The following is a 27,965-nucleotide window of genomic DNA, read 5'->3' as shown; positions in this document are numbered from 1 at the left end:
ACCTGAACTAGGAAGGCTATCATTTTGATGAGACTGTTTAGTTTGTTCCCACACACCATTAATCAGCTTGTTAGCCTGCAGTGGAGGTGATTTGCAGGTTTGTTTCTGCTGCTATCTGTTCTCAATCTGTCGCGTCTCCATGAGTAAACTCCCCATCTTGCCTAACTGCACGCCAGCATGACTAACACTGGTGCAGGCTACATAGCTTCATACTATTTGTTCTTCTTTCAAAACCAGAGTTAGCTTTAAAGATCTATTTGAGTGTCCTGTCTGAAGTAGACTAGATTTTACCTTTATAATGTTTGCACAAATGCATAAGTAGATCTATCTATCTATTAAAAAGAAAGACAGGGTGGAGTATGTGCCGTTGTGTAACACCCTGTAAAACCACATTTTTATGCTTCAATTTACCCACATTTCCAGTTCTTACAATAAGCTAAGCCAACCACCTGCTGGCAGTCACCTCATGTGACAATGACAGTCTTCTCATCTCGACAGCAAACCCAAAATGTAGAAGATAAATTATACCTTTAAATAATAAAAAATGTAAAGCAAAATGTTGCACAGATAGGAAGGGAAAAGTCAAGTTGTGTTGTGTCTATAAAAAAAAAAATAAAAAAAATAAAAAAATAAAAAGAGAGGGAGAGATCAATCTCATTAAGTCTTCATGTACCTCTGGAAAGGAACTGAGGTACCTAAGGGACCTTATGTCCTTCCACCACTCCACAGGAGACACTTGATGTAATGATTAAAAAAAAAAAAAAAAACCTGTGATTAAGTATTCACGTACAGTACTCCCACTGCCAAGGACAGTGCTACATTTTTATGAGCTAGTGTTTGAAAACTGAGTCAGTGGTGAATCTTTTATACATTTACAGTAACTTTATACTCCTGTGACTTTTTTGCACCCCATCCTCAGATAATGCCTCTGCTCACTCTGACATATGATCCATTTTCCCGTTGATTATAAATGGAGTTTTACATCTAAATCTCATTACAGGATAGGTGGATTAACATTATTTGCTCTGTGTTCAGGGACGAGTAGACACAACACAGCAGACACATCAGAACAAACTGCCTGATGTAATTTAACCACATTCGATGTTCTCAAAGATGCCATTGTCCAGCCTTTGTCAACAGTCATCCTGTTTTATTCTTTAGTGCCTGCTTTCGAAGGTGTAATTTTAGACTAAAACACATGCCTTTCAGAAGGAATACATACTGACAATGAAACAAGACAGTATCTTGGGAACTTTGGGGTAACAGAGAGAGAAAAAAAGACAAACAGAGCATGGAGGTGACAGCAGGTCTGCTAACTAGCAGCAGGCTGACAATACTACAAAGCTCATAGGCTGTTCAGCTGCAGTCAGCCAAAGATATTTTTTGTGTAATCTGACACACCGGCCTACATAGAGAGTTCTGGGCCCTACCGGCATGGCGGGGCAGTGTCACATCCCCATGCCCCCTTTTTTTAGCCCACTTTACACTCCCACAGCCTGCGAACGACCCCCTCCACACAGATTCACATGGCGGCTGAGTATGTGCCGAGTGGAGCTGAGTCTGAGGTCTGTCATGAAGTAAAACTCACTCTAGAGCTACATGTCAGACTGTAAGAACACCAAAAAAAAAACAATGGACAGGAAATTGAATCTGAACCGAGCTGAGACGTTCTCCTTCGTCAACCCCTGGATCAGATATTTTCTCTTCTTCTTCAGCTTCTTATTTTGGGTGAGTAGAGAGGTGCACTGTTAAATGATTTTTCTTCCAGTTGGCCAGTGCTGACAAAAACACAGCTGTTACGCTGTCCTGGGACACCAAATATTTCTGAGTCTACAAATCAACAGCTATCAGGGAGTTTCAGCCTCCTTCAGCCAAAAGTCACATCTGCTAGGAAAGGTAGGGTTAGAAAAAAGCTTGTAAATAATAGATAAGGAAATATAATTCAGATAGTATGAGAGCTGCATACAGGAGGGGCCCCTAGCCTCCCTGCTGCTACCTGTTTTAAATTTACTACAGTTATATATGGACACCGAGACTGCCCATACATCACTGTAGTGAATGTTGAGTGGTGCATTTTTATCAAATCAGTTCTAAATCACACGGAAAAGTAATACACCCAGTACCTGTGCAAGCCTGCTGGTAGTATGTATCTGAATGTTTCTATATATTTTCTGTCAAGTAGTGTTTGAATGTATTGTTGGCTGCTTTCATAACTGAACCACCGTGGAGTTGATATTACAACACTCATTCCTAACCAGGGGGTACTCCTGCTGCTACCAAGTGGTAGGCATTTGTGGAAAGACTGTGCAGTAGCTGAAGTAACTTGAAAACAATAAATATTTGGATTTGACCAAAAAATTAATAAATAAATACCTCTAATACCTGAACGCTGTGCTACTGTTAGGAGTGCATGAAGGCAGTTGTAGTAGGTCCTAGCAATGTTTTTATTTATTATTATTTCTATTTATTTATTTTTACCAAAGGTAAGAAATAGTTGGCTAAAGGTAATGTATAAATTGTTAAAAAAAAAAAAACCCAAAAAAACTTAGCTAAAGGTAATGGATAAATGGTTAAAATACTAAGTTAAACGTAATGGCTATATGGCTAATACTTGGCTAAAGGTAATGAATTAATGGTTAAAATGAATGGCAAAATTTAATGTTCAAATTATTGATATAAAAAGCTAAAAGTAATAGATAACTGGTTACAATAGATGGCTGGGTGTAATCGATACCTAAGATAGGTAAATCCAAAAATTCTGGATAAAAGTTTAAAATGTCAAACAATCACTGTAAGTGTGGAATTAATGGTTAGCTAAAAATGATAATAAATAATAAGTTTAACACTTCTGCCACTGCAAGTAGTAGTAATATGAATGTGACCGAACCAACCTTAATACTCAAAGTTCGAAACACATCCACAAACATTCACTTTTATATAATGAATAGTGTTAAACAGCATCCAGTTTAAAATCAATTCAAATGGAACATGACGGGTGTCATCTGACAGAACTATGGGGGTACAAGAGACACAAAAGATGAAAACCACAGATATGCAGTGTATACCAGGCACAAAATAGGCTCAAATTATATAAGATCTACTGCTGGTTGTTAATGTAACTAAGAGGCCAGGAGACAACTGGTAGCCCACTGTTAGAGAAACTATCCATCGGGCTCTTTGTCCCTAATCAGCCATTACTCTCACACACACACTCACAACACACTCAGACTAAAGACTCTCTGAGTGTCTTGCTTTTCTACCACATTACTACTCTGAGCACACAGATCACATCTGTAGCGCTAACAAGTTGATACATCTCTATCATATCCCTGCTCATCTAATCCCACACAAACACAAGGTGGCAAACACTGTACCACACTCTGACTAGGTTTAGAGCCAATCAGCAATAACTGCAGCCACACAGCTCGGCCTGTGTTGACTTTGTTTATCAGACACGGGCTCAGAAGTGAACGCTGCAGCCCTAATCCATCAGGCCTTTGTCCCCACGTCCCCACGGCTCAGTTCAGCTGGCTTTCACCTCCGCACACAATCTGCTGGGAGAAGCCTGATTCATCCCTTTGAAAAGCCTGAGAACAGAGCTGGAATACATTCACTGTGTGTGTGCCTCCTGTTGTAAATGCACACTGCCACCCGTATTCACATAAGCACACACAGTGGTAAACTGACAAATGGAACTGCAGGTGCACACCCTCCCACACAACAGACCCCAAAAAAAAAAAAAAAAAAAGACCTGAGTGTGCTTTCAAAAATCTTGGAATCGTGGCAGTTCCAAATAAAATGTGCATCATCAATGTCTTGTGTTTTGTGAGCTATTTTCTTGTCAAGGCAGATTATTGATTGTGAAAGCGATGAAACGTAACACTTTAAAGTAACAATTTACTTATCCCTAACACATAACAAAAATTGGATTGGATGTTGCCGGAAAAAAAAAATTACACCTATTACATAGCAAATTATGCCATGGACCACGGATTCTCATGACCTCCAGAGATCCAATACAGGCTTTTCATACAGAAACAAAACAAGCCCATGTTTATACAGGCAAAACAAAAGGCATAAACACAGGCTGAAACACAGACACACACAATTAGTAATCAGGAAAATGTCTGTGAATCTGGAGGCTGGAAATGAAAGCCAAGCCATGCAGATTGTTATTCAAGGTGGGAAAAACAATCAATGAAAGGAGGGAAATTAGTGTTGACAATGCAATCAACAGGAAGCTCTAATTCCACTTGTTTTCCAGCATCTTCACGGTCTCATTGTGTGGCTTCTGTTAAGGTGAACTCACATCCTCAGCAGCCAAACAACACACCCTCAAGCAAAACCATTACTTACAGTACACACATGGTCGTCTGTGCCTGGATGTTGTCACATCATTAAAGGAGGTATTCTTCCCTTCATCCACAGCACAGTGTGGGCCGCTGACGTCTCTTTTGTGTCTTGTGTCTTTTGACACAGTACGGTGAGGACATCCTCATACAACTTCTCACACACATACACACCACCTCACTTCTCTTTTATTGTTCCTTTCTGTTTCTCATGCTGTAGTTTATCGCAGCATGAGAAACAAAAAAAACAAATTATCTGTAGTCTCCCTACAATTGTGAAAATGCAAAACACTGCTCAGTTTGAGTGGATAGGCTAATAATCCTGATGTGATCTAATCAAGGTCAGCCTGTATTCAACATGGAGATTCCGACCGACAACGCTCTCTAAAAACTGAAGAAGAACGTTTTGAATCCTGGAGATTCTGCTTTAAAATCACAGTCTGGCAGAAAAATGAATTCTCCACTTCCATGTTCAACATTAACACCCTCCAAATTCAGATGATTAAAGCGAAAATCCATATGTTGCTATGTTTTTCGTGCTGACATCCATCTGTCAAACACACAAAACTGACAATGTTTCCATGGGTACGGGTGCCCTGCTTACTCAGCACCTCCGAGAGGCTCATCATTGCTAATCTGATCACACCTGTCCTGACTGACGGTGCAAATAAAGTCTGTTCAGAAGCAGAGCCAGCAAAATGGAAGCTACATATTTTCCACGCAGCAAGTTTTTACACAGCGAAATATAGAATAAATGCAGCAGAATTACACATTAGTAACAGGTGCATTTGCTAGGTTTGGCAATGACTATAGTCTAAACACTATGGTTTTAGTATAGGGTAAACAAAGAGGACAAAAAATGAAATTTTTAACCTTTGGACAGAGGAGGGCTAGATTCCCCCTGCGTTTTTATGCTAACCTAAGCTAATCATCTCCCTCCTGCCTGCTTCATGGGCAAGGACAAAAATTGTATTAACCTTCTCTTTTCATTCCAGGTAAGAAATGGCATAAGGACGTTTTTCATAACATCTGTGTATTTGATCATACCTCATACTTGCTTCCTGCTGTTGAATTTTGCAAGAAGAAAGGTCAATCAGATGTGAAGCAACCGTTTGAGGAAAAAATAAGTCATCTGCTCCATGTGCTATTTGAGTCAAGTCTTAATGTGGTTAAAAAATAAATGCTCTCTTTTTCCCAGGTTTTCTCCTTGTTGATTGTTGCAATCGGGGTGTATGCTAAGGTCCAGAAAGCTACAGGTACATACATGACACACTTTTTCCACGGTTCTCAAACTATACAGAAACTGACCATTATCTTGTGTTAGAACCATAGAGAGTGAATTCATTTGGTTTTACCATTACATGTCCATTCAGCCGCAGCTTTGTGTTCCCAGTGCCACTTGGCCTTTTGTATCTGCTCACGGTTAAGCTGCCCCCACACCCAATAGCATGTCATGTTTGGTAGGATGGGGAGCTTTAGTTTTATCCTTAGTTCACCTTGTGTCATTATTTTCACATTTATTTTGGTAATATACAAGGTGGACAACAAAAAGGATTAATTTGGGCTCATCCCACTGATAAGGCCTTTGTATCCTGTATAATCCACAACATTCATTGATATTTTAAGGGAATGAAAGCAGCCAGTGTAGGAGGGGAGGATGCAAAGACAGGAAAACAGTGTAAGGGAAGAAATTAATTTAAATAAAGGTTAGAAATGACAGTAGAAATAATAAAAAAAAATAAAAATAAAAAAAAACACAGGCAGGAAAGGCGGGAATAGAGGACGACAGACATCTAAACAGAGGCTGTTATGTTCCTGTCTTTCTGCCAGACACAGTGCGGGACACGTTCTTGATCGACCCAGCTGTCATCCTAATTGTGGTGGGGGTGGTCATGTTCTTCATTACTTTCTGCGGCTGCATCGGAGCCCTCAGAGAGAACATTCGCCTCCTCAAGACAGTAATAGCAATAACATTACTAACACTGGTGCTGTGTGTACACACATCTTACGTGAAACAACAAATATGACAGTCAGTTGCAATTCTGTGTTAGTCAGACTGTTTTTTCTTATTTGTGCCTTTTCTGTCTGTAGTTCTCCTTCAGCCTGACGCTGGTCTTCCTGACCCAGCTTGCCATAGCAATTCTGGGCTTCTTCTACTCTGATCAGGTATCTGCCTTTTCACTGACAATTCTGAGCAGTAGTTTAGATATTTTATTCACTACTTTTGAGGTCACATTTGGTCTCCAGCTCTCTTCCACAGTGACACCATCATCGACCACAAACGCCCAGGCTCCATCAGCGTATAAAACTTAATGAGGCATGGCATCTGAACCCACAGATGGGCTCGCTGAGCACCCTGGGGAAGTGTCTTGTCAATTTCTGAGCCACACAGCATACACAGAAAAAACACACAAATGAGCACCAGTGAAGCAACATCATGTTGTTGTCTATAAGACCCGCTGTTACGGGGCAATAGGTGAAGTGCAGACACAGGTGAAGAGACAGGTATGAATTTAAAAAGTTATTTACTGAAAGATGGAATGCAGGTTAAGGGGTAGCTTGACCTGGGAGCTGTGAGCCAGACATTAAGGCTGGGCAGGGGCAGTTAGGGGCTGAGGGAGCAGGTCCACAGCGAGATACAATTTGACTGAGTCGAGCAGGGATCCAGAAAGGAGCAGCAGGGCGGAGGCAGAACAGAAGGCTTGACCAGACGAGGTGGGGGAGACATGGGTGGAGACAGATCAAGACCATGAGTGTCACAGGACAAAAGACAAGAACTAGATGTGAAAATAGCAAGAACTGGTACATTATGGCTCAAAGCGTTGCTGCAGAATCCACGATTGGTAGCAGCAGAGCTGGGTATTTGTAGAAGTCTTGATTACAGGATGGGGTGCAGCTGGTGGGGCTCAGCTCCGACTACAGCACACCTGTCTGCACTCTCACAATCCATCTCACTCTGTCTCTCTTTCACTCACTCTCTCTCTCTCACACACACATACAGAAAAGGGAGGAAAAGAACCACTCCCTCGCTCTCAGTAGGGTAGGGAGACACTGAAGTGGAAGGTGTGGCAGGGATGTCCCAGGAGCAGATATAAAACTGCCAGTAATGAAATTCTCTCTCGGATGTGCTGCCTTAGAGTGACTTGACTCTAAAATTCTAATTTCTAGTTTATTACAACTTGGGTCAGTTCTATTTGTAATAACAGCTGTGTCAGAGGATCAGACCGTTTTTAAAAAAGTAAATCCTCCAGGTTAGTCAGACATCTTTGGTGGAGAGAATGAGGGCAAATGATAAAATTATTATCCATACTATTCATTCATCTATTCATTCGTCACAGTTTACCCACCAAATACAGCTTTTCCCAGTTTACACTGGAAAAAAAAAATTGTTGAACGACAATTAAAAAGTGTACTGAGATAGAAACCAAAAAAGTAAATATTTAGAAAAACTTTTGTTTGGTTTTTAGTGAAATTTAATTTGCAGCAATATTATAACAGTAAAGTTGTACATGTTCCAATGGAACATGTACTGTTTCATTTCCTGTTAGTATAAAATGGTGATTTCTTGTGTACTACCTGCATAAACAGTACACTATGGAGTTCAAAGAGAAAGTACAAAGAATAAACAAAGGATTCTTTTTTTTTTTTTTTTTTACCCATTTTATAACTATTAAACATTTTGTACCCACTTGTGGGGGCTCTGATCCCTAGGTTAGGATACCACTGATTAGAAGTTGCTCTGTCTGAATGAGAACAGATAACTCAGTCAGTGGTTGCATAAATGGATACCAGTATTTTTGTGCATGCCTCTGTATCCGCCCGAGCCCCGATTATGCCCCTGGTGACTGATTTAGAAGCTACTGGGGATGGTAAGGATCCTCCCTCTAGCATCCACTCATCTCCTACAGTAACATCCCATTAGGGCTCCGTCGAGAATAAAAACACAGCAGTCAGTGGTGGCAACATTCCCTGACATTGGTGTCTCGTGGCAGGGTGTCTGATACCTCTCCTCTCCCTTGTGTTCTCTGTCAGCGTTCGGACTGCCTGCTGCTAAACAGAGCAGTTTAACAACCCTCCCAGCATCCTTCCTCGCTAAATGATTCAAATGCTTCGGCACTTCAAAGTGGAACCAAATGTTCCATTTCAACAGATCCCTTGAAGGAGACTTTGCCGCTAATGACATGGGGAGGTGTGATGGGGGGGCTCTGAGGCCCACGAGCGTACTGTACCACATGGAAACACAGCAACAGAAGGAGGGACAGGGCGAGGGTAGGGGGAACGCTGTAAAAATCCAAACAAAATTTAGTAAAACTAATTCAGCATAAAAAATTTTGGGCTTTTTATATACAGCTCACAGTATTTATCAACCTATCCTGTTCTAAAAGCAGCTGTAATACGAACAATTCAGAGAGCCTTCAGCAAACCGCGAACAGAAGTTCATTTCAAGCTTAATGAAATTTTAAAGTTCAGCAGCTCATTAGCATACAGTGCTCCTATTAGCATATTTTATATCTGAACTCAGTCCGTATAACCATGGCCCTCCCTGTTTTCAGACTTTTTAAAGGATGAATATTTGCATTAAATATCTTTTCAAATTTCTATTTATATGTGGGAATATAAAATCTAAATATTAACAAAGCAAGGACTTATAATATCCTGAAAAGGAATATAACATAATGAACAGTGAATGCTAACAGAATTAAGTAGAACATAGTTTTAATGCCTGAATCAACCATTTAGTCTGAAATGCTCATTACAAATTATTCAATCAAATCAATGTATTTCATTTATATTTCATCTGGGTTTTGTTTATTCAGCTCCAGTGGAGCTGATGAAAATTACCATATTACAATAACAAATGGGTAAGTTCAAGCAATTATGTCACAGAAATAGTGGAAAACCTGCACATGTGCTCTGTGGTTGGTGTGCATCGTGTAAATTGATCTTAAAAGGCATGAATGGTTTAATTATTATTGTTATTCTGCACTTCTGCAGCAGGAGCTCCTGCTCCTACGCTCTTTGTTGAGATACATCTCACATGATGCTCATACAATGCAAAACAGCATTACATGAGCGACATCTATAATTATTTATATTCATTTTCATACAGACAGATACATGAGAATAGAATATTCAATTTGCTCTTTGCAGTTCTCCATAGATGCAAGTAATTAAGTGAGCCATAACACCTGAGAGGTCTAATCTAGTCACTGAGCACCTTAGCAGCCTGGTTATAGACATTTGTAGATAAGAGTCACCTCTGGCTATTATAATCACACTATTAAAACTTAGCACATTTAATTTGATATTAAAGCTTTTATTCAGTGAATTAACACCCCCGTATTCTTTCTCCTAGACTCGGGATGCTTTGGGAAAGTTTGTGAAGAAAGCCATCGTGCACTATAGGGATGACCTGGATCTGCAGAACCTGATGGATTACATCCAAAAAGAGGTGCTCTGGCCAATTGAACTTAGCTAGAGTGGATGTGCTTGTCTCTGTTGGTATCCACATCACACAAGTCTTCGGATTGATCACAGCTCGTGGTTTATTGAATAAGCCAGTAACCACGGAGCTGTTGTCTTATGTTTGTTATTTTGGCCTTGGTGAGGGTTTTCCACATGAGAGGCTACATGTAAACATACAGTTCCTGCACTCTGTGAGACTCCTCATGTGATATACCTCTTCCATCTGCACACATTGGCAAACTTGTGAGCCTGGGTTTTCCCAGAGGAGGAGCCCAGACTGGCAGGATGTATAAGACCATGTTTCTAAATATATACCTGTTCTGTGTTCTCCTCTCTCTCTCTTTATCTTCCCTTCACTCAGTTCAAGTGTTGTGGGTGGAACAACTACACAGACTGGTCTTGGAACCTGTACTTTAATTGTACACATACGAACCCCAGCTCCGAGCGCTGTTCTGTACCTTACTCCTGCTGCACTCCTGTTCCCGGACAGGTGTGTTTTTTTTTAATTTATTTATTTATTTTTTATAAAAACTCATAAACTACTAGAATCACCTCATGTAAAAATACTAACTGTGAAGCAACTTCAACTTCAAAGAAGGCTTGTATCAGGTTGAAAGCAAGCTAGCTGCATTTGTTAGCTATAAAAAGAGATTTCAGTGTAATGTGAGGCAGAAAATTGAAAGTGCTCTGAGTAAAACCCTGTAGATCTATCAGTCAGCAAGTGTCATTGATGTATAACATCTGAAACTGGGCCCAGCCAGCTGCACAGCTGCTATGTCAGCAAGTTCAGGTCCAGAACTTAGGTCTGAAACTGGAGTTTAACCTGCGCCTCCTACAGGCAAGAAAAGTAATCATGGCAACGTTCAAAACTTGTATGATACCAAATGAGTAACATGGGTGACATGTTCCACCCACGCAATGAAAGAGGACTGCAAATATACACTGATCAGCCACAACATTAAAACAGGTGAAGTGAACACCATTAGCTTGTTACAATGATACCAGTCAAGTCAGATCCATGGCAATTTACAGGACTTACTTACAGGCATCTGACGCTAACATCTTGGTTCCTGATACCACAGGATACGTTCACAGGTCTTGTGGAGTCCAGGCCTTTACAAGTCAGAGTATGGCAGCATGTGAGAGACCTACACAATACTACACAATATTATGCAGGTGGTTTTATTGTTGTGGCTGACTGGTGCACATATGCTGATGTTTCCTGAATAGATATGGCACCTGCAATTGTAACAGGCAGTGAGTGTTAGCCTGATCCCAGACCTCTGTACTGCTGCACACTTCTCAGACTTTTTCACCAATTCAAATAATTATGGTGTTGTTCCCACTGATGAATGTTTCCCCCAGTTAGAGAAACAATCGACCAATCAGAGCTTAGCATGAAGTGTTGAGACTGGGGACATAGCTGGCTAGCTACCTATAGCTACATGAATAATAGTGAAAATGGTAACAGACTGGCAATAACTCGACGAGATCAACTCAAGCAAGTGTATGTCAACTATAGCAACTCTTGAATCAATACATTTACTTTGATAAATATGAAAAACAACAACCCCCGCAGCTCCCATGTTGACTGTTAATGCTGTCGGCAGAGCAGACACATCACTAGCTACTGATTGGTTCGGGTAAAACAAAACAAAATAACCTACCATCCCAACCACAAATTGGCTGACAAACACATCAGCCAGAATAATGAAGTGAAACTAAATGGCAATCCCAATTTCCTGATTATCAGGCTAAACGAGAGTTCTAACAGCAGTTAATTTCTGTGTTGACGTCACGTATTCAGGTGATACACCATCCCACCCTGCCCACACTAATGGACTGCTATTAATTAGAAGAGATGTGAGAAAACAAGCATTATAAAAGCATTAGAATCTAAATTTTCCACTGTATATGACGTACCAAACAGTAAGCGGTCTGCAGACAGCGAAATGTAGCCAGAGTTTATTGAAAGAGAAAAGTATTTGCATTACTTTAAACAAGTGTGTCAAACACTGCAGAAGGTGCTGATTTGTATGCCTGGAGGCAACATCGGCATGTCTACATCTGCAGGCATAAATCAATCTAAAGAAGTTCAGAATGATTTAATGATCAAGGGAAAAGTCTCTAAAACCAAGCCAGACAAACTGCATCAGCAAGAGTGACAGTCGTCACAAGCTGAAGCTTATATATATATATATATATATATATATATATATATATATATATATATATATATATATATATACACACACACACATATATACATATATATATATATATATATATATGCACATATATAGTGGTGATGTGTTATGTGACAAGAGTAAAATGCTGTAACATTATCAGTCTCTACAGCAATGTTGGCAGTGGTGATTTTCCTGCTTCAAAATTCAAGACCTTTCTCATGAAGATTTTATATTTTGTGTTCCCACAGTCAACACACACACACACACACACACACACACACACACACACACACACACACACACACACACACACACGTACTTCTATCTTTGTGTCTTAACCCTCAAAATGTGATTTGAAGGTGTCTCAAAAAGTGAGGACCGGCCAAAATGTCCTCACTTTCCCAAAATGTCCTCACTATGTTAGTAAAATACTTTTTTTGGTCCTTACTATGTAGCAAGTACACACACACACACACACACACACACACACACACACACACACACACACACACACACACACACACACACACACACACACACCCGCCTGTGCATACATAAGAAATGAAATGTGTGCAGATAAAGATGCATGCTTGCAGTATATATGTAAATAGTGTACTCATGCATGCATGAATACGCATTCCACCTCACACAAAAACATACAAAATGCCTGTGTACCCTCTGTGCAGATACACAGCAGCACAACTTGCAAGCCACCGCTGACAATTCCTTCTAGTCTGTGTGAAGACAAAAGACTAAAGAGTCCATGTAGATCCATCACACTAATATTGATTATACATCATGCTACACGGAAAACGGATCACAGCAACCTTTTTCTACACGGGTGAAAAAAATCAATTAATTACTGCAAACACTATTGGTGCTGAAGCAGTGATGCAACCTGCTGTTCATAGCCCGCAACTGCATTTCTACTTCAGGGACTACTTTAATAGTCTTCCTTGTCACATCAAATGGATGTAGCTGTATTGCTGTCTTGTTGTTTCCTTTCTTTAATTCCAAGTCTCTGTAGTTGTCAGGCTTCTACAAAACTCTCCCTCAGCTGTCACAACAGCTAATATCTTTGTGAATGCAAAATATCACAGAAGATGTGAAACAGCAGCCTGTGAGAGCCTCCTCTGAAAGTGATTCCATCGTTTCAGGTGTTATGTATTAATCAAGGTCATCTTTAAAACTCTCACATTCTGTGTCCTTGCCTCTGTCTATCTGTCACACAGACAGTGATTAACACTATGTGCGGTTTTGGGGTTCAAACCCAGAACTACCTGGAGGCAAACAAGTTGATCTACCCCGTAGGCTGTGCGGACAGGGCGGTGATGTGGATCGAGTCTCATCTGTTGCTGGTGGGTGCTCTTGCCCTGGGACTGGCCTTGCCTCAGGTAACCGTCACCCACAAACTCACTTAATGCAAGCTGTGAAGTAACTGGCAACAGTCCTTTGCCACTGGTGACCTCAGACAGTTTGGGGCAGAGAGGACTCTAATCTCGTCATAAATAATCTCTCTCTAACTCACTCACTCACTCACACACACACACACATAAATAATATACACACAAAGTCAACAGAGCCATCAACTGGAGGTGTACCAGGTTGAGAGCAATCCACATGCTTGCATGGTGCTGCGAAACAGTCCGAGCAGCACCTCATCAATCAGGACACTACACCTTACATAAGGCACACATGTGTAAGCATCAATTGGTGAGCTTCCAACAACTTCGTTGCACAAGTTCAGCTTGTCTCTCATAGGATGAGGCTCATCCTCAAATAGAAACAAAAATATCTTATTTTAAAAGAAACCAACAGCTTAGGGTTAATGTGAGGCCAGTGGGATAGAACTGGTTTTAAAATGGAGAGTTATACCTAGACAGCAATAACTATGCACAATGGGACAATGAAATTTTAACTGCACATTATTCATTTATTACACTGTTCTAGATCGAAAGCGCAGGTTAATGTGCTACCGAGGTAGAAGCCGGCGTGTGATAATGTTAGATTATGTACCTAAGACAGGAGAATACTGACGATTCCCTCCTATTCACAGGGCACAGCTGCACAAAGCACCACAAATCCCAAAGCATTAAGTAATGCTAATAACTCAAGTCAATCTGTTAGATTGGCCATGAAATCACATTAGCACTTATCAAGAGCTGTCTCTGAATAATTTGTCAACTTACTTATCAAAATGGTTCAGGTACTGTCACGTTGCATTCTCACACTGCACGTAGCTTTGTGACTGGATCTTTAGCTTGATCTATCTCGCTCTCATATCTGCCTGATTGGGTCCCCGATGATTCTGTTGAGAGGGAAGCATGTGAATTTCCCATGACTCCTGTCAAAACAATTGCATTAGTATTCCTGTTGCTTTGATGTGCAGTTAATCTGATGATCAAGTTCTCCTTTTTGTGTTCCACATCCTTACTAAACACTATTACTAGATTTGTCTGCATAACAAGCCACATTTAAATTGAATTGTTAATTATTGAAGAGCTCAGTTAAAAGCTGTGTTTGCCATCAAATGTGTGTGTTCTCGCTGTGAGTATCCAAACAGTCTTATCTAATTTTCGAAAACATTTCTTCCCAGTGCCAAATGAGCACTGTGACACCCTTCTGAGGGACCTTGAGATGCTCGGCATAGGCTGTACAATTACAGAGAGTCTGTTCTGTAATCTAAAGTGGCTGCTGCTGTCCTCTAGATTGCAGGGATCGTACTGTCCCAGATCCTGATCTCTCAGATCAAAGATGAGATTACCTCAGTGTTGTGAGAGCGGGCCGACGCAGGGGAAAAGGAGGGAAGAACGAACTTACAGTACTCTGCTCAGCTCCTCTGACATGTGCAAGGACGTCTTTTTTTTTTTTTTTTTTTACTGCTACTGTATCTGCAATGTTGGAGTACATTTCTTATTCTTAACGTGCTGTTGCCCTTGGGCATACAAGTGTGGTGCACTTTATTGCGTAACTCAAATATTAATTCACATGCAAAGTGCAAAGTGTATATTTATTGGTTTTGATAATGGTTTTTGTGTTAATATTGACATGAAGATTTTATCTCTGAAAAGTATTTATATTTAAATGTGACATCTGCTAATAAAATGCAGGAGAAGAAGAAAGTCACAGTCATCTACGCTGATTAGAGGTGTCAACAAACTCAGATAAAGCATGTGTTTATGTATTGTACTTTAAGGCTATTCTAATCATGCAAATTGGCAACCTGTGGTTAATATCAGCTCATAACCTTCAGATATGTGCAAATTAGTTCAATTACAAAGCTTAACAGGTCAGCAGTCTTAAAGGGCATCAAGATCTTCACTGAAAACTGGACGAAAGGTTTCAACTGTCTTTACAACAGTGCCAAATTCCTAGATGTTAGCAAAGGAGTCTCCTCAGCACGTACGATTACAAGGTTACTTTCATGATTTTTGCATGGGAGCTCCTCTGCGCACCTTGCAACCATTCTAGACATGAAGAGCCAGGGCTCTCTGCATCAGACGATCAGTTAGAGGTGAGTTTGGCCTCACAGCGTCACGCTCCACCAGAAGACATCTGTGGGAATTCAGCAGAACACAAGACCGTACATAGAGATGAACATAGATTCAAAGAAAGTACAAGCTGAAAGGCTAACCTGATCAATAATGAAAGTGTAACATGGTGGGTGTACAGACAGGGGATGTCGGTTACATAATGGGAGCATACAGCTTGTGTTCTGCATGCACATGGAAACCCAAGCAGCTAAGGAATACTGCAGTATACAGCAGCCCCAACTATACACCATCATGATGAAATCCAGAGTCTATGAATCCAACAGTGCCAGATCTTTCATTTCTTCTGTATTCTATCAGCAGATTATCAGATTAAAATATGGATGGCAAAGATGTACAGAACTGAAATTGGAAAAAACTGAAGCACCCTATGTTTGGGCTGAAATCCCAGTTGTGCATTACCTTCCCAGTTTCTGGTGGTGCTTGTTCTCAGATTTCATGGCTGCATGAATAAGCAGTTGATTGAAGAGATCCCTCTGAAAACAACAGTGGAAAACCCCATTAGTGAGCACAAGACCCTTCCAACACTGTATATAGCATATTTCTACCTTTTTGTATTATACTGTATGTAAACTGTTGCACCTTGGGGAATGGTTTTCTGAATGCCAAGGACATAAAAATCCATCAGCATCCATCACAGGGATTCATTATTCATACACCGGTGCACTTTCTCATTCCATGTTGTATGTTCATCGACTGAAGGCTCTTATGTAGAGCGTTCTTCACCTCTGGCCTATTTTCACAACAACAGGGATTTCTGTTCTACTCTAGAAAACACAATCTAGTATGATCAATGATATCCAAAGAAAGTAAAGCCTCAAGACCGAAAGCTTTTCAAAGATGCATAGAGATCTACATTTGGGAGTGGTCTTGATTTTGTTTCATTTTTCTTGTTTGCTTTGAGTTTACTGGATTTCTGTGGACCTCACCTGAGCATCACTGCCACCTACATTCACCATGTGGTAGCGTAACGGGTAGAGGAGCTCCATGGTTCCACTGTAGTTGCCTCGGTCGTACTCCATCATAGCCTGACACATGGGTACACCTATAGTCCCAGCCAGCTGATGTTGCTGATTGTCCCCCGGCTCCCTGTGAAGAAAAGTAGTGGTTTACAAAAAGAAAAGGCATTTCTTGGTACAGGTGGAAGGTTTAGAAAGTAGTGATCAAAGAAGAATGATTTTGGGGTTGTATGTCTCTGTAAGAATAAATCAGAAGAATGAAATATTTATCTTTGCAAAAATGTGATACTCATCTTTGTACATCTATATAAACACTGCACCAAACTGTTTCACCAAGATGGAATAGACACAAAGAGTGATATTTACAAAGGATTTGGGTCCCTCTTATAGGCAATAAAAAATGCTTTTGTCTATAGTTTTGGGTAGGTAAAATGGAAGCAAATCAGCACAGATGAAAAGAAAATGTAAAATCTTTTCTCTTTTGTCAGATATACAAAGTGGATGAGAGACTAAAGCCAGGTCAAAACAGTGGGTGAGAGAAGCAGACAGAGCAAGGGTCAGCAAGAGAGAGAAACGCAAACAAAACAAAAAAACTGCATTTTAAAATCAACATCACAACACAAGACAGAGCAGCACAAATCCAACATGATGTTACCTTTCTGTTTCCTGCATTGGCCTCCTGCTTGAATAGTTGGTTTTCCTGACTTTTAATGAGTTCAAGTCCAGTTTGAATTAAGAGTTGAAAGGTTTTACCATAGAGCTCACACATTCATATTTCATATCTCTTTGAATCACTGACAACATCAGACTGTTTCTGCAGGATGAATACATGGTTTGAGTTCCAAAAATTTCATTAAAAAAAAAAGAAAAAAAATGCAAAACACACATCCAGATAGTCAGGTATCCCATCTTACTTGGCAGCACTTTATGCAAATCAGCTGAACTGTGACTGGGCTCATTTACATCTGTAGTCTTAGTAATTACCCTGCTAAATTAAAAACGATGCAAACTTTTGCATCTCTGACATTAATTTTCAACAGGCTTAGTAAATATCCCCCAAGTACCATGTTGAATTTTTAATTAATAAAAAATGAGAGCGTAGTTCTTTCTGGAAAACATGTATTTGGTTATATTAAATATTTTTTGAATTAAATTATTCATAGAGAATTTAAGCACACAAGTCACAAACTGCTTTATGAAGGACTCAGGAAATTAAACGTAGGCCTTGCTAGTAGCTCCAATTCAAGGACCAAACACCAGCCTCCTGTTCATTTTATAAAGGAAATGTACTGAAATTAAAGCTATGAATGACGCTAATATGTAATGTCTTTCATCTAAAACAAAACATTTTCATGTAAATTTATGAAAATCAATAAAATCTAGAGAAAAGCTCCAGGTTGGTTTTATTTGGACAGACTGACAAAGGTATTAGAGCATTACTCTACTGAACTGTGAAAGGCATGAATATCCGAGTAGAATTCACTTCACTGTTAAAGCCAGAGATTCCACACCACTGTGAGGCTTTCTTGGATTAGCTAATGCTTAGACTCACTGGCTCTGACTGTAAAATTACATTATTGCAAAATATGGATTATGTAAAACTGTGCAATCCTTCCAAACCAAGGTAATAAAAGTGACACAGTATATGTGAGTGATGGGATTAAATAAATGCAAAGCTTGAACATGTCTGCTGCTTGCCTGATGATTCAAAGTAGAGCTGAGCTCAGGATAAAAAAAATAAAATAAAATTTTTAAAAAAATCAGTTTCTTACTTAGGAATTGACTTTAAGAGCTGCTTTTCCCCCCGAAGGTGCATCATTCCCCAACTCTTGTGGCTTCAGTTCCATTATGTAACAATGAAAAACATGAGAATTTAAAGGACTGGTTTTAAATGGCAGCTTTTCTGTGGTTTGTGTGCTGGACAAAATGGAGAGCACAGGCTGTCCATGGTCAGGATGCCAGAACGCATTATAACCACAAAAACTCCACAGAGGCAGCAGCTGCTGGTGGAACATCTGCTACAGAGGGAGGACCCTGGTCTCTGAGATGGACTGCAGCTCTGAATTCTCTCTCTGACTGCATCCGCTCTCTTTCTCGCCATCCTACGCTCTGCCTTGTTTCAGTCTCCGTTTTACATAAGGCCTGGGTGGCTCTTATGTAAGGCTGGCAGAGTGTTGAGGTGTGCAGTGAAGGGAAGAAATGCTGCGGAACTTACTTAGACAATTCCTGGAGGCCCTCGAGCAGACGCTGAGAAGTCCCACTCTCTTTAGCTCCCAGCGACACCATGAGGAAGTGGAGGTCGTTAAATAAGGTCACATGATCGTCGGTGTGAGGCTGTGTTACCTGGAGCAGCTCCCGCCAACGATCCTTGACGCACACACCTGAAACATGCACCAACACACACTCAAATATTGCTTGAGGGCTGCATGAAGGCTCCAAATTTATAAGAAAAACATATTTCTGAATTGTCAAGATTCTAATTTAGTTTCTGTTTTACTTTGAATAGTGTGAAAAAATGTGATCAGAGGTTCTGCTAATTGGACCCATTTCTAACACCTTGAGTTTTAAATTAATGAGGTATGATAACTGGGATTATCTCACCTCATTAGCAGTTTCACTTAAGACCATACTATCTTAAATGATCTTAAATTAGATGTTGCAGTTGCTCTTCAGCCCATTCACAATGTGTTAACAAATGTTGCAGCATTTACATCAGGCCAGCTAGTGTCATCTTAAAAATTTCCTACTCAGCAATGACACACATCATTTTCCTGAATTTTAATCAAAGTCTGATCAGTAAAGTCCAAGATATTGCGTGAGACAGACGAATGGGAGGATCAGAACTCCCTTCTCAATTTACTTAACGCAATTTATCTAATGAGATGCTTTGTGAATTCCCATATTAGCATCACTTACCCTCCATTTCCAGTCTGTAGAGCATTGAACTGGCATCTACAGTGTCCAACATGGATCCTGTGGCTTTACAGAATCTGAATACCTTACGGAAACAGGACACATTTTCAATATTCATCTTGAACACTGAAGGGTACAACATAACTCCCTCCACGCAAAGATTCTTTTCACATTAAACATTCATGAATATCAGCTAACTTGATGTAAGAATTTCAGTTGTTATCAAATTTGTGGCAGTCCTGAGTAACATTATGAAATGTTCTTGTAAAGGTCCAGGACATCAGAAACCTTTAATTTCAAACTGCCTGTGAAACTCTCTCTTCAAACTGAATTTGATTCTGCTTGTTCAAACTCGCCTTCTTGACTCTGAAGAAGCACAATACATTGCTTTTAGTCTGCATCCCCTGTGTATTGGTACATGCATGGCTCTTGAAAGAACATAGAGTGTCTTGAAAGAACATAAGAGTGTCCTCAGACTGATACACCATTAACAATTCAATGGCAACTCTCAACACAAACCAACCTGAGAATCGTATATTTGCAGAGCGGCTTCGTATTGCCCCTGTGGAGGAGAAAGAGCGAGGAGAGAAAAGACAAATTTGACTGACTTCAGACTTGAGAGATAAGCGAGGTTGATAGATTGAGTTGCACAGATGCAAACACAAATTAATCTCCCAATATAATCAACTCCAGACTTCAAATTACCCAGGGGAAAGGATATCATAAATACATGTTCCATAAACACTCTGCTGCCAATTATTCGCTTGACTGAGAAAACTCATTATAATCTTTACCTTCTCGATGAAGTATAGAGCCCAATGCCAATAGTTGTGACTGGCCAGGACGTCAGATACCTGGAATTAAACAGTACATATTTCAAATATTTTTCCTAGGGCTATTTTAATTTTTAATTTAACTCAGTGAACTCTGACAAAACTATACAGTGTTCCGGAGATGTGATTCATCATTAAACAACCAAAAAAAAAACATGAATAAAACATTCCTAAAGAGTTGTACCTGCCAATCTTTCTCTCTACCCTCCATGAACTTCAAGCCTTTGTCCACCTCTGCTTTCATCTCATAAACATGGGCTACAGAGTGGACAGCCCAAGCATCATCTGGGGCCAGAGCGAGGCCCTGCACAAGAGAACGAGAGAACAGTCTGAAGCAAGGAGAAGGAACCCAGATGCAGAAAAATACTTTTTTTATTACACCAGAACAAAACGACAATTCAAAAATAATGTCATGCTTAACTCTCAGTTATTATCTTTCGTTTTGTCTATGATGTTCCCCAATCTTATTTCAAGTGACCCTTGTGTCACAGCTGCTATGTACGCATTACACATTCAGTAGAAAAGCTGCTGAGGTTTGAATGAGCTGCTTATTATTGGTCTTCAACTGCAAATTACTTGCTGAATTGAACGTGCACAATCAGCGCAGGCACAGACTGCCTCCACCACACCGGCCACAATAATGGCAACAGACTATAACAGAGAAAGAAAATCTCACCTCCATGGCTACTTTCTCAGCCTGGTCATAAAGGCGGGTCTCCAGGAGACCAAAGGAATATTGTCCTTTCAGATAACTGAGAACACAAATGCACAAAAAAACTCTCATTGCAAAATGGATGGATTTGTTTAGTGTCTCTAGGATGTAGGCAGGCAGTAACAATGACAGCCAAAGGTCATAAATGAGAGTGATTTGAAGTGACCCAAATTTGCTTGAAAAAAAAAAAAACATGCTCATTAGATCATTGTTTATTTTTGTGTGCCATCACCAACTTCTCATCATGCTGACAGCTGCCTACACATTGCTCTGTAGGAGTATGGGCTTTTATTTCCACTTCGGTAATGTTTTGACAGTATACTGTGGATCTGTCTCCGTAATAGACATCATAGTTGTAGGGTTTGAATGTTACCATTAAATGCTAAAACATGAAATGGATTTTGTGGGTCTGACACATCTGTGTACTGTGAATATGTGCGGTTAAAGGAAGGATGTGGAAGAAAACAATAATTTAGTCACTTCAAGTTGTCACCCGTAAAAGACATGCATGATTGTGGAGCAATACCGTTCAGTCACTGTCTGCACCTCAGCAGACTTCTTGAATCACTCTCCCACACCACTGCACTAACAGGTATATTATAGTGTGCAGTCTGTGTTTGACTTTGATGATCCTTGTATAAACTCCAATTTTTCTTGCATTCTTATTATTTTTCTTTTGTGTATTTTTTTGTTTTGTGCTCATCTGTAACTCAAATTACATTTATGTGACATATACTGTTCAAATACTTACAGACAGTTTCCAGTGTTTTCCTTAAATCTGCATATTTAATTAGCTAATCCTGAAAAACATTATTTTTTAAATAAGCAATAACAAGTTTTTTAAGGGATTTTAAGAAACAAGATGTAAGATATGACCAATATAAACACAGAATATCAATACCTTTTAAATTGATACAGTGAACTTGTTAGTGAAAAGTTGCTTATTGACTTGTCAAGCAGTTACAGAGCAATATTACAGAGACATGTTTGTACCCACCTGATGAATTTAAGGCAGGTATTCGCTCCTTTTAACTCTGTTTTTGGTCTTTCATCCTCCACTATGTTCACCAGCTAGTTGCTAACTATATCTATGTGATGGTTGTTGTTAAGCAGGTAGTGGAAAAAAAAAGATAAAAATGTATAAGATACATATAAATATGGTGGGTTTTTGGAGATTAACATCAATTACAGCTGCTTTAAAGACACCTTTGATTTGCATCTCCTACAGTTTTGATACATCATATGGCTGATATGATGAATTGTGGGTAATTCTTTTTAGATGGTACTACATGTGTCTTTTCTAATAGATACCTGTTTACGTTAAAAATCATTAAGGTTTAAAAACAGTTCCATAGACATTCATTGTATTTGTATCCAAGCTATTGCATGTAGTACAAGCTATTTTTTTAAATGCACTGTTTGACTGAACATGATTACATACACCGTTTATGGGCTAGTATAAGTAATATAATGTATTGAAGCCTGATGCAGGAGTGCTTTAAAGCTCACATTCCCTACAATAAATCTATAATTCAGCCAAAACATTAAATTCGCTGAGTTTTCATATGATTTTAAAGTTACCAAAATGTCTTTTGTACCTGGACAAAGGCATATGAGGTTTCCAGTAAGGCAGCACCCTGGCCACAGAGTCCCTCATCTGGATTTGAGCTCCCATGTAGAAATAGGTATCGTGGGCAAACTTGAGGGCCAGCATATCAGTGGGGTGATCAACCAGAATGTCCTCCCATATACCACAGGCCTTGGGAAAATTTCTACAAGAAATGTCAGTCACTGTTAGAGACAGGCACACTTCCGTGGAGGACAACACAATGAATGTACCATGAGAATATACAATATGCTTTGTGCCGAATAGGGGAATTAGAGGCCATTGAAAAAGTGCCCCCCAAAACAATATTGAAAAACAAAATGTCTTCTCAATATTACCATATATCCTACTATTCCATGGGGAAATAAGATACTGCAGATAAAATACAGATATTACTTGTTAGACTGTGACTAAAATTTACAGACAAGTCTTTGGCACACAATGTAGATGAATGCTGTGGACTGAAGCATGGGACTGTGTCTGATGCTATACCTTAGAGAGAGACAAAGAGGAGCTTGTTGATAAATGAATATTGCTTTATAGATAAAACACTTTCTGGTGATCCTTTGTTGTCTAAAAAGACGTGGTTCTTTCACAGGCAACCTATTTCCTCTGTCATGGTCACAAACAAAACTCATCTGTTCTCAGACATATTGCTGACTGCCTCCAGTGTAGCCCTGACTTCAAAACAACATTGAATCAACGGGAACTATCTTTTGAACAGATTATTAAACAGTTTAATAAAAAGTGAAAAGATTAACTCAATAGCACACAGCTTTTAAAATAAACAATCTTCCTTGTGTTATTCTAAAATGATCTAAATGTTCACCAGACAGTATATTTGGTGTTCTGCTCTCAGAGTCTTTTAAATGCTGTCTGGCAAACTCCAAGAGGGCTGTCATGTTTTTTACTCCAACTGGCTTCAGTCTGGCTGCTCTACCATAAAGGCCTGACTGTTGGAGTGCTGTCGAGATGGACATCCTCTTGGCAGGTTCTCCCCTCTCTGCAGAGGACTTCTGACACTCTGTTAGAGTGACCAATGTGTTCTCAGTCACGTCCCAGACCAAGACCCGTTTTGACCAGAGTCCTGGTGGTTCTTCCATTTTATAGTGATTGAGGCCTTTGTGCTCCTTGGAAACTCAAAGTTTTAGAAATTATTTTATACCCTCACTCTTATCTATGTCTAGCCACTATTTTATCTCTGAGGCCCACAGATAGTTCCTTGGACTTCACGGCTTGGTTTTTTTCCTTGGTATGCATCAACTGTGGGACCTTATATACACAGGCGTGTGCCTCTCTGAACTGTCAAATCAATTCACTTTGCCACAAACAAATGCTTTTCTTATTAGATTTCATTAGTAGCTTTGTAAGGAGATTTCAGTTTTCGATTTTTAATAAATCTGAAAAAAATTCTGAAAACATGTTTTTATTTTGTTATTGTGTGTTATTGATTGGGCAAAAATTGCAATTTTATGCATTTAAAATTAAATCTGCAACACAATAAAGTAATAGTTTTTTTAGCTAAGTGTTTCAAGCATGGTACTTTGTAATACATAGTTTTTCATACATACTACGTTGTACCTTACCTCATTGTGCCTTATAATTGCCCTTCATATTCATTCAATCATAAATAAGTATTGAATTTGTTTTAAAACTGTCATCTCTTTCATTCAAAAAAGCGCTAACACCTCAGATCACGCAGGGGAGATTCCTTCACCGTGACAGCCTTACATTCATTCACAGTCATACTTACATACACTTGATTTCCATACCCTTTGAATTCTTGAGATGTACTATACGGTATGAATGTAAGAATTATCCTACAGACTATGTTTGTCTCTGACTAGGAACTACTGTGCAAGTGAGAAAAACTGTGGGGAACTGTCATGTGATATAGGGGACAACTGTCTTCTTTTCTTTAAAGCACCAGTGTGGCATGTGTATACATGACCATCGTTGATGTAGGTGAAATTAAACTTATCTCCTATTGATACCTTGGGATTCTCTATTACACCTTCAAAACACACTTGTGGTGTTAAGACCCCTATTTTGGATTTACTGGGCCTTACATCAAAATTCTTGTTCAACCTGGCGCTGGATCTTACCCACGTGAGAAGAGCTCCATAGCCTTGACATGAAGCCTCTCTCTGGGAGAGATGTCCTGGCTGTTGGCCAGCTCCACTGTTCGCCTCACTGCACTGGCCAGACGCTCATTCAGCCGGGTGGAGCTTGTTGTTGCCACCAGCTCCAGCCCTGTGCTGATCACATGGCCCATAACTATAGGGAAAACAAATCAAACCGGTCTTTTCTTTTTGGACTTTCTCACTGCACTACACTCACAATATAACAGTAAACATGAAACATCACATGCACTTGTAAAAGTTTTCCTTTTGAACTGAAGTAAGATATGCCTGAGAGCCCATGCCAGTAACTGCATTCACTGGTTAATGTGGGCTGCTCAATTTCTGCTCATGTTAAAAAACAAAAAAACAAAAGATGAAGATAACAGTAATTGTTTTGTCACAACTGTGTGCCTGCTAATTCCACCCATAAATTACACTTAACAGTGCTATATGCAAGTTTTCTCTGCTGCCAAATGTGATTTCTTGCCAGGAGCAGGTGGTGGTGGTGATGATGGTCGCTTGCCAAGAGCTTCTGCCACTGTTGTGTTTACAAAACAAGAGGTTACAATACGCCCTCTGGACAGCACTACTTCTTCATCCTGTCATGCTGAACTGAAGGCAGACTAGATGCTACAGTGACACACTATCACAAAGTAGCATTACGAGATGGGACCGGCAAGGATAGCTGGTCAGCATGCTAACTTCAGTTGAAGAAAAGTGACAGATATAGACGCAAAACAACAGTTAACACTGGCTTTCTATTTGCTTTCTGTCAATGGAGACAGCTCTCGATGAGTAAAGGAATGAAGTCTGAACATGCAGTGTTTCTTCTAGACTAGTAGGTAAACAGCTGTAAATGCTAACACTGGGTATGTAGTGACAGCAAAAACTTACATATAGCACCTTTAAACAAGCTCAACACTTGACAAATGTCTATTTTCTAAATCTATGAGAAAGAGGTCACTAGCAAAGACAACTGTGTTTTATTTATATATTCAGCTTGAATATATTTCTTTTTAACGATTCATTTTAGCAATGTAATTGATATTAAACATGAGGTTTTCAATTTGTTTATTTCTTATGTATCAATGACACAGGAAACATTAGAATGGTCTGATCCTCAGCATCTAAAGTCAAAAGCAGTTTTCAGGTTCCCAGAAACATCAGAAAATGTTGAACCTGCACAATCATTTGCATGGACACCAACCAAATACTTAAAATGCTTGGTGAGACTTCAAGCTGCACAGAAAAAACACAATGGCTTAGTTTGACAGACAGGTACTTATCAGCCACTGCTTCATGATCCCAGGGTCAAAAGACTGATGTTTAAGGTAAATAAATGACAGCACAGACAGTCATAACTAGGTATCCAAGGTCATCATATCTTGCAGTTTAATAGCAGTAATAAAAGACCTATGTACCAACTTCTAAGCATTTCCTTTTAATGGTAGGCATTTTGACTTGTCAAATTTTGATTAATTATCCCAGTGAGCCATTCCATTGAATCTCACTTAGCATCCAAAATACCTTAGCAGGATCCTGGCTCTGGTCCACCTAAATGTTATTAATAACACTTGCGCTTTTTATAACACATCAAAACATCTGCTGTCTGCAGTTGTCTAAATATATATGCCTTTTATAGGTCACTGTTCCTTCTATTTATGTGCTAACATTATTCAGTATGTTTAGCCCAATTATGCATTGTTAAATGGCCCCAAAGCCTTAGAATGACACAAGAGCTTTTATGATTGTTGCTCACTCTAACCTAAAATTCCCTATAAAAGGGCTTTAAGGAACTGACTTCTTGTGATGTCTGTTTATTTACCATACAGAGGGTCAGAATAATTTATAATCAGGTTATTTCTGCAGTGGATAATTTTAGCAATGTTACCTTCATTCCTTCCTAGTTTTTTTTTATTTTTTTTTTATCCTTAACTCTTAACCTGAATTTGCTGTTGTCTACCTTTCCAACTCCGTGCTGCTGCTTCCTACTCCAATTTATTTTGAAAGAGTTTCTCATCAGGACTCACCTGGTTTGAGTCAAGGTTAAATGAAATACAGGAATAATTTTTGACCACCAAACTATTTACCAAAGTTAGGATCAGCTGCCTTGATAGCAGAAATGCATCCTTCAAATCCTCCCACGGTCTCATCATTCCTCCATTTCACATACTAGGAGCCAAACAAAATTGAGATGTTTTTTTTTATTGGTAATTTTGTTTTAAATGGCAGGTAAAATGTGTGTGGGTGATGTGTGTAGCAAGGTGGTTAAGGTTACCTGCGTCAGTATGGCGTCATATAGTTTGCAAGCCTCATTACTGGTGGTGGACAATTTAAGACCCTCTGCCCTCCATGCCTGTAAGAGACAGAGGTATTAGGGTGCAGATAATAATCAGAAATTCTGTATTGAAACACAAAAGTTATTGTCAAAGAGCAGCTTGTCTTGCAAGTCAGCTAGGTGACTGTGAAAACTGTGCAGACGTATGTTAGCTATCCTCCAGTGAGGGCAGAGGTTAACTATTGATTCAGTTCAAGCAAAAAACAGTTTTCCAGTGTCGTTAGTCATATCAAAGAAAATGTTATGTCCCAATAAAATAACTTCCTAATTTATTTCATGAAGTGTCATCTTTAAACCTGCTGCACTTCAAGCCCATCTATATTTTGTGTAAACTGAGGAGGCTAAGAAAGGTCAAGCCCATCTATTCCTCATCGCCATGTTTTCGACGTGGTTTACGCTTCAGTCTTGTTTGCATGTTTAACTGCCCCGCATCCTGGTCGCCACTTAATTTCACACCAAACAAACTGCCTGAAGTCGCTCCCTTTCTCATGCAAGTCTTTGACCCCGACACTAACCTCACAGTCTCTGAGACTTGCAGCAGTCATGTCTGAGGCACAGCTGTGTGTTGCTCTGGTTTCGATCCCACACTCACTGAAGCTGTGCCAAGTTCACAGGAAACACAAAGGCCGGGACTTGGCATGTTTCAAAATAAGTGCATGAGCAAAGCGTGTAAAATGTATTTGTATTCATGTACCACGGACCTTCCACGATAAACTTTTTCATGTGTATGTTTTTTTTTTAGGAGTAGTGTGTGTGTCTATAATGTGAGGAGAGAAGAACAAAAAACAGCGCTATTAACTGCGGATTTTATTTCCGTATTTTATTTTGTTAACTGCCCTCCCATTGGTCTGCGCAAAGCTTTTTCGAGGTTAAGGCCTTCATTCACAGATTTGTCCGCAGGTTTGTTTACCTGCTGGTCTGATGTG

General features: G+C 39.6%; 2 protein-coding genes across 4 annotated transcripts; one reads left to right on the top strand and one right to left on the bottom strand.

Moving 5' to 3' along the window:
* Positions 1-7: 7 nt before the first annotated feature.
* tspan33b (tetraspanin 33b) lies at positions 8-18,196 on the top strand. The gene is made up of 8 exons (XM_071505020.1): positions 8-1,728; positions 5,548-5,605; positions 6,180-6,307; positions 6,441-6,515; positions 9,706-9,801; positions 10,177-10,305; positions 13,237-13,398; positions 14,713-18,196. Exons 1-8 carry the CDS (start codon positions 1,600-1,602, stop codon positions 14,779-14,781), a joined length of 846 nt encoding a protein of 281 aa, XP_071361121.1. The 5' UTR covers positions 8-1,599; the 3' UTR covers positions 14,782-18,196.
* On the bottom strand, positions 14,996-27,759 carry ttc38 (tetratricopeptide repeat domain 38). 3 transcript variants are annotated; one of them, XM_071504993.1, is made up of 14 exons: positions 27,555-27,759; positions 26,980-27,057; positions 26,792-26,873; positions 24,684-24,855; positions 22,571-22,744; positions 20,937-21,012; positions 20,445-20,564; positions 20,222-20,281; positions 19,951-19,989; positions 19,431-19,512; positions 18,730-18,895; positions 16,485-16,644; positions 15,958-16,031; positions 14,996-15,559 (listed from the first exon to the last, which is right to left on the bottom strand). In XM_071504993.1, the coding sequence occupies exons 1-14, from the start codon at positions 27,582-27,584 to the stop codon at positions 15,472-15,474; spliced, it is 1,401 nt and encodes a 466-aa protein (XP_071361094.1). In that variant the 5' UTR covers positions 27,585-27,759; the 3' UTR covers positions 14,996-15,471. The 3 variants fall into 3 exon arrangements, with proteins under 3 accessions (XP_071361094.1, XP_071361101.1, XP_071361110.1); XM_071505000.1 differs by lacking the exon at positions 26,792-26,873 and having other exon boundaries at positions 27,555-27,614; XM_071505009.1 differs by lacking the exons at positions 26,792-26,873; positions 26,980-27,057 and having other exon boundaries at positions 27,555-27,636.
* Between the last annotated feature and the right edge of the window lie 206 nt (positions 27,760-27,965).

This window comes from Trachinotus anak, unplaced genomic scaffold (assembly GCF_046630095.1).
Source record: "Trachinotus anak isolate AG129_WGS33_773 ecotype Australia unplaced genomic scaffold, CSIRO_AGI_Tana_v1 ptg000002l, whole genome shotgun sequence".
In the NCBI taxonomy this organism is placed as follows: Eukaryota; Metazoa; Chordata; class Actinopteri; order Carangiformes; family Carangidae; genus Trachinotus; species Trachinotus anak.
Note: the sequence above shows the minus strand (reverse complement) of the source record. Positions and strands in the feature narration are given on the sequence as shown.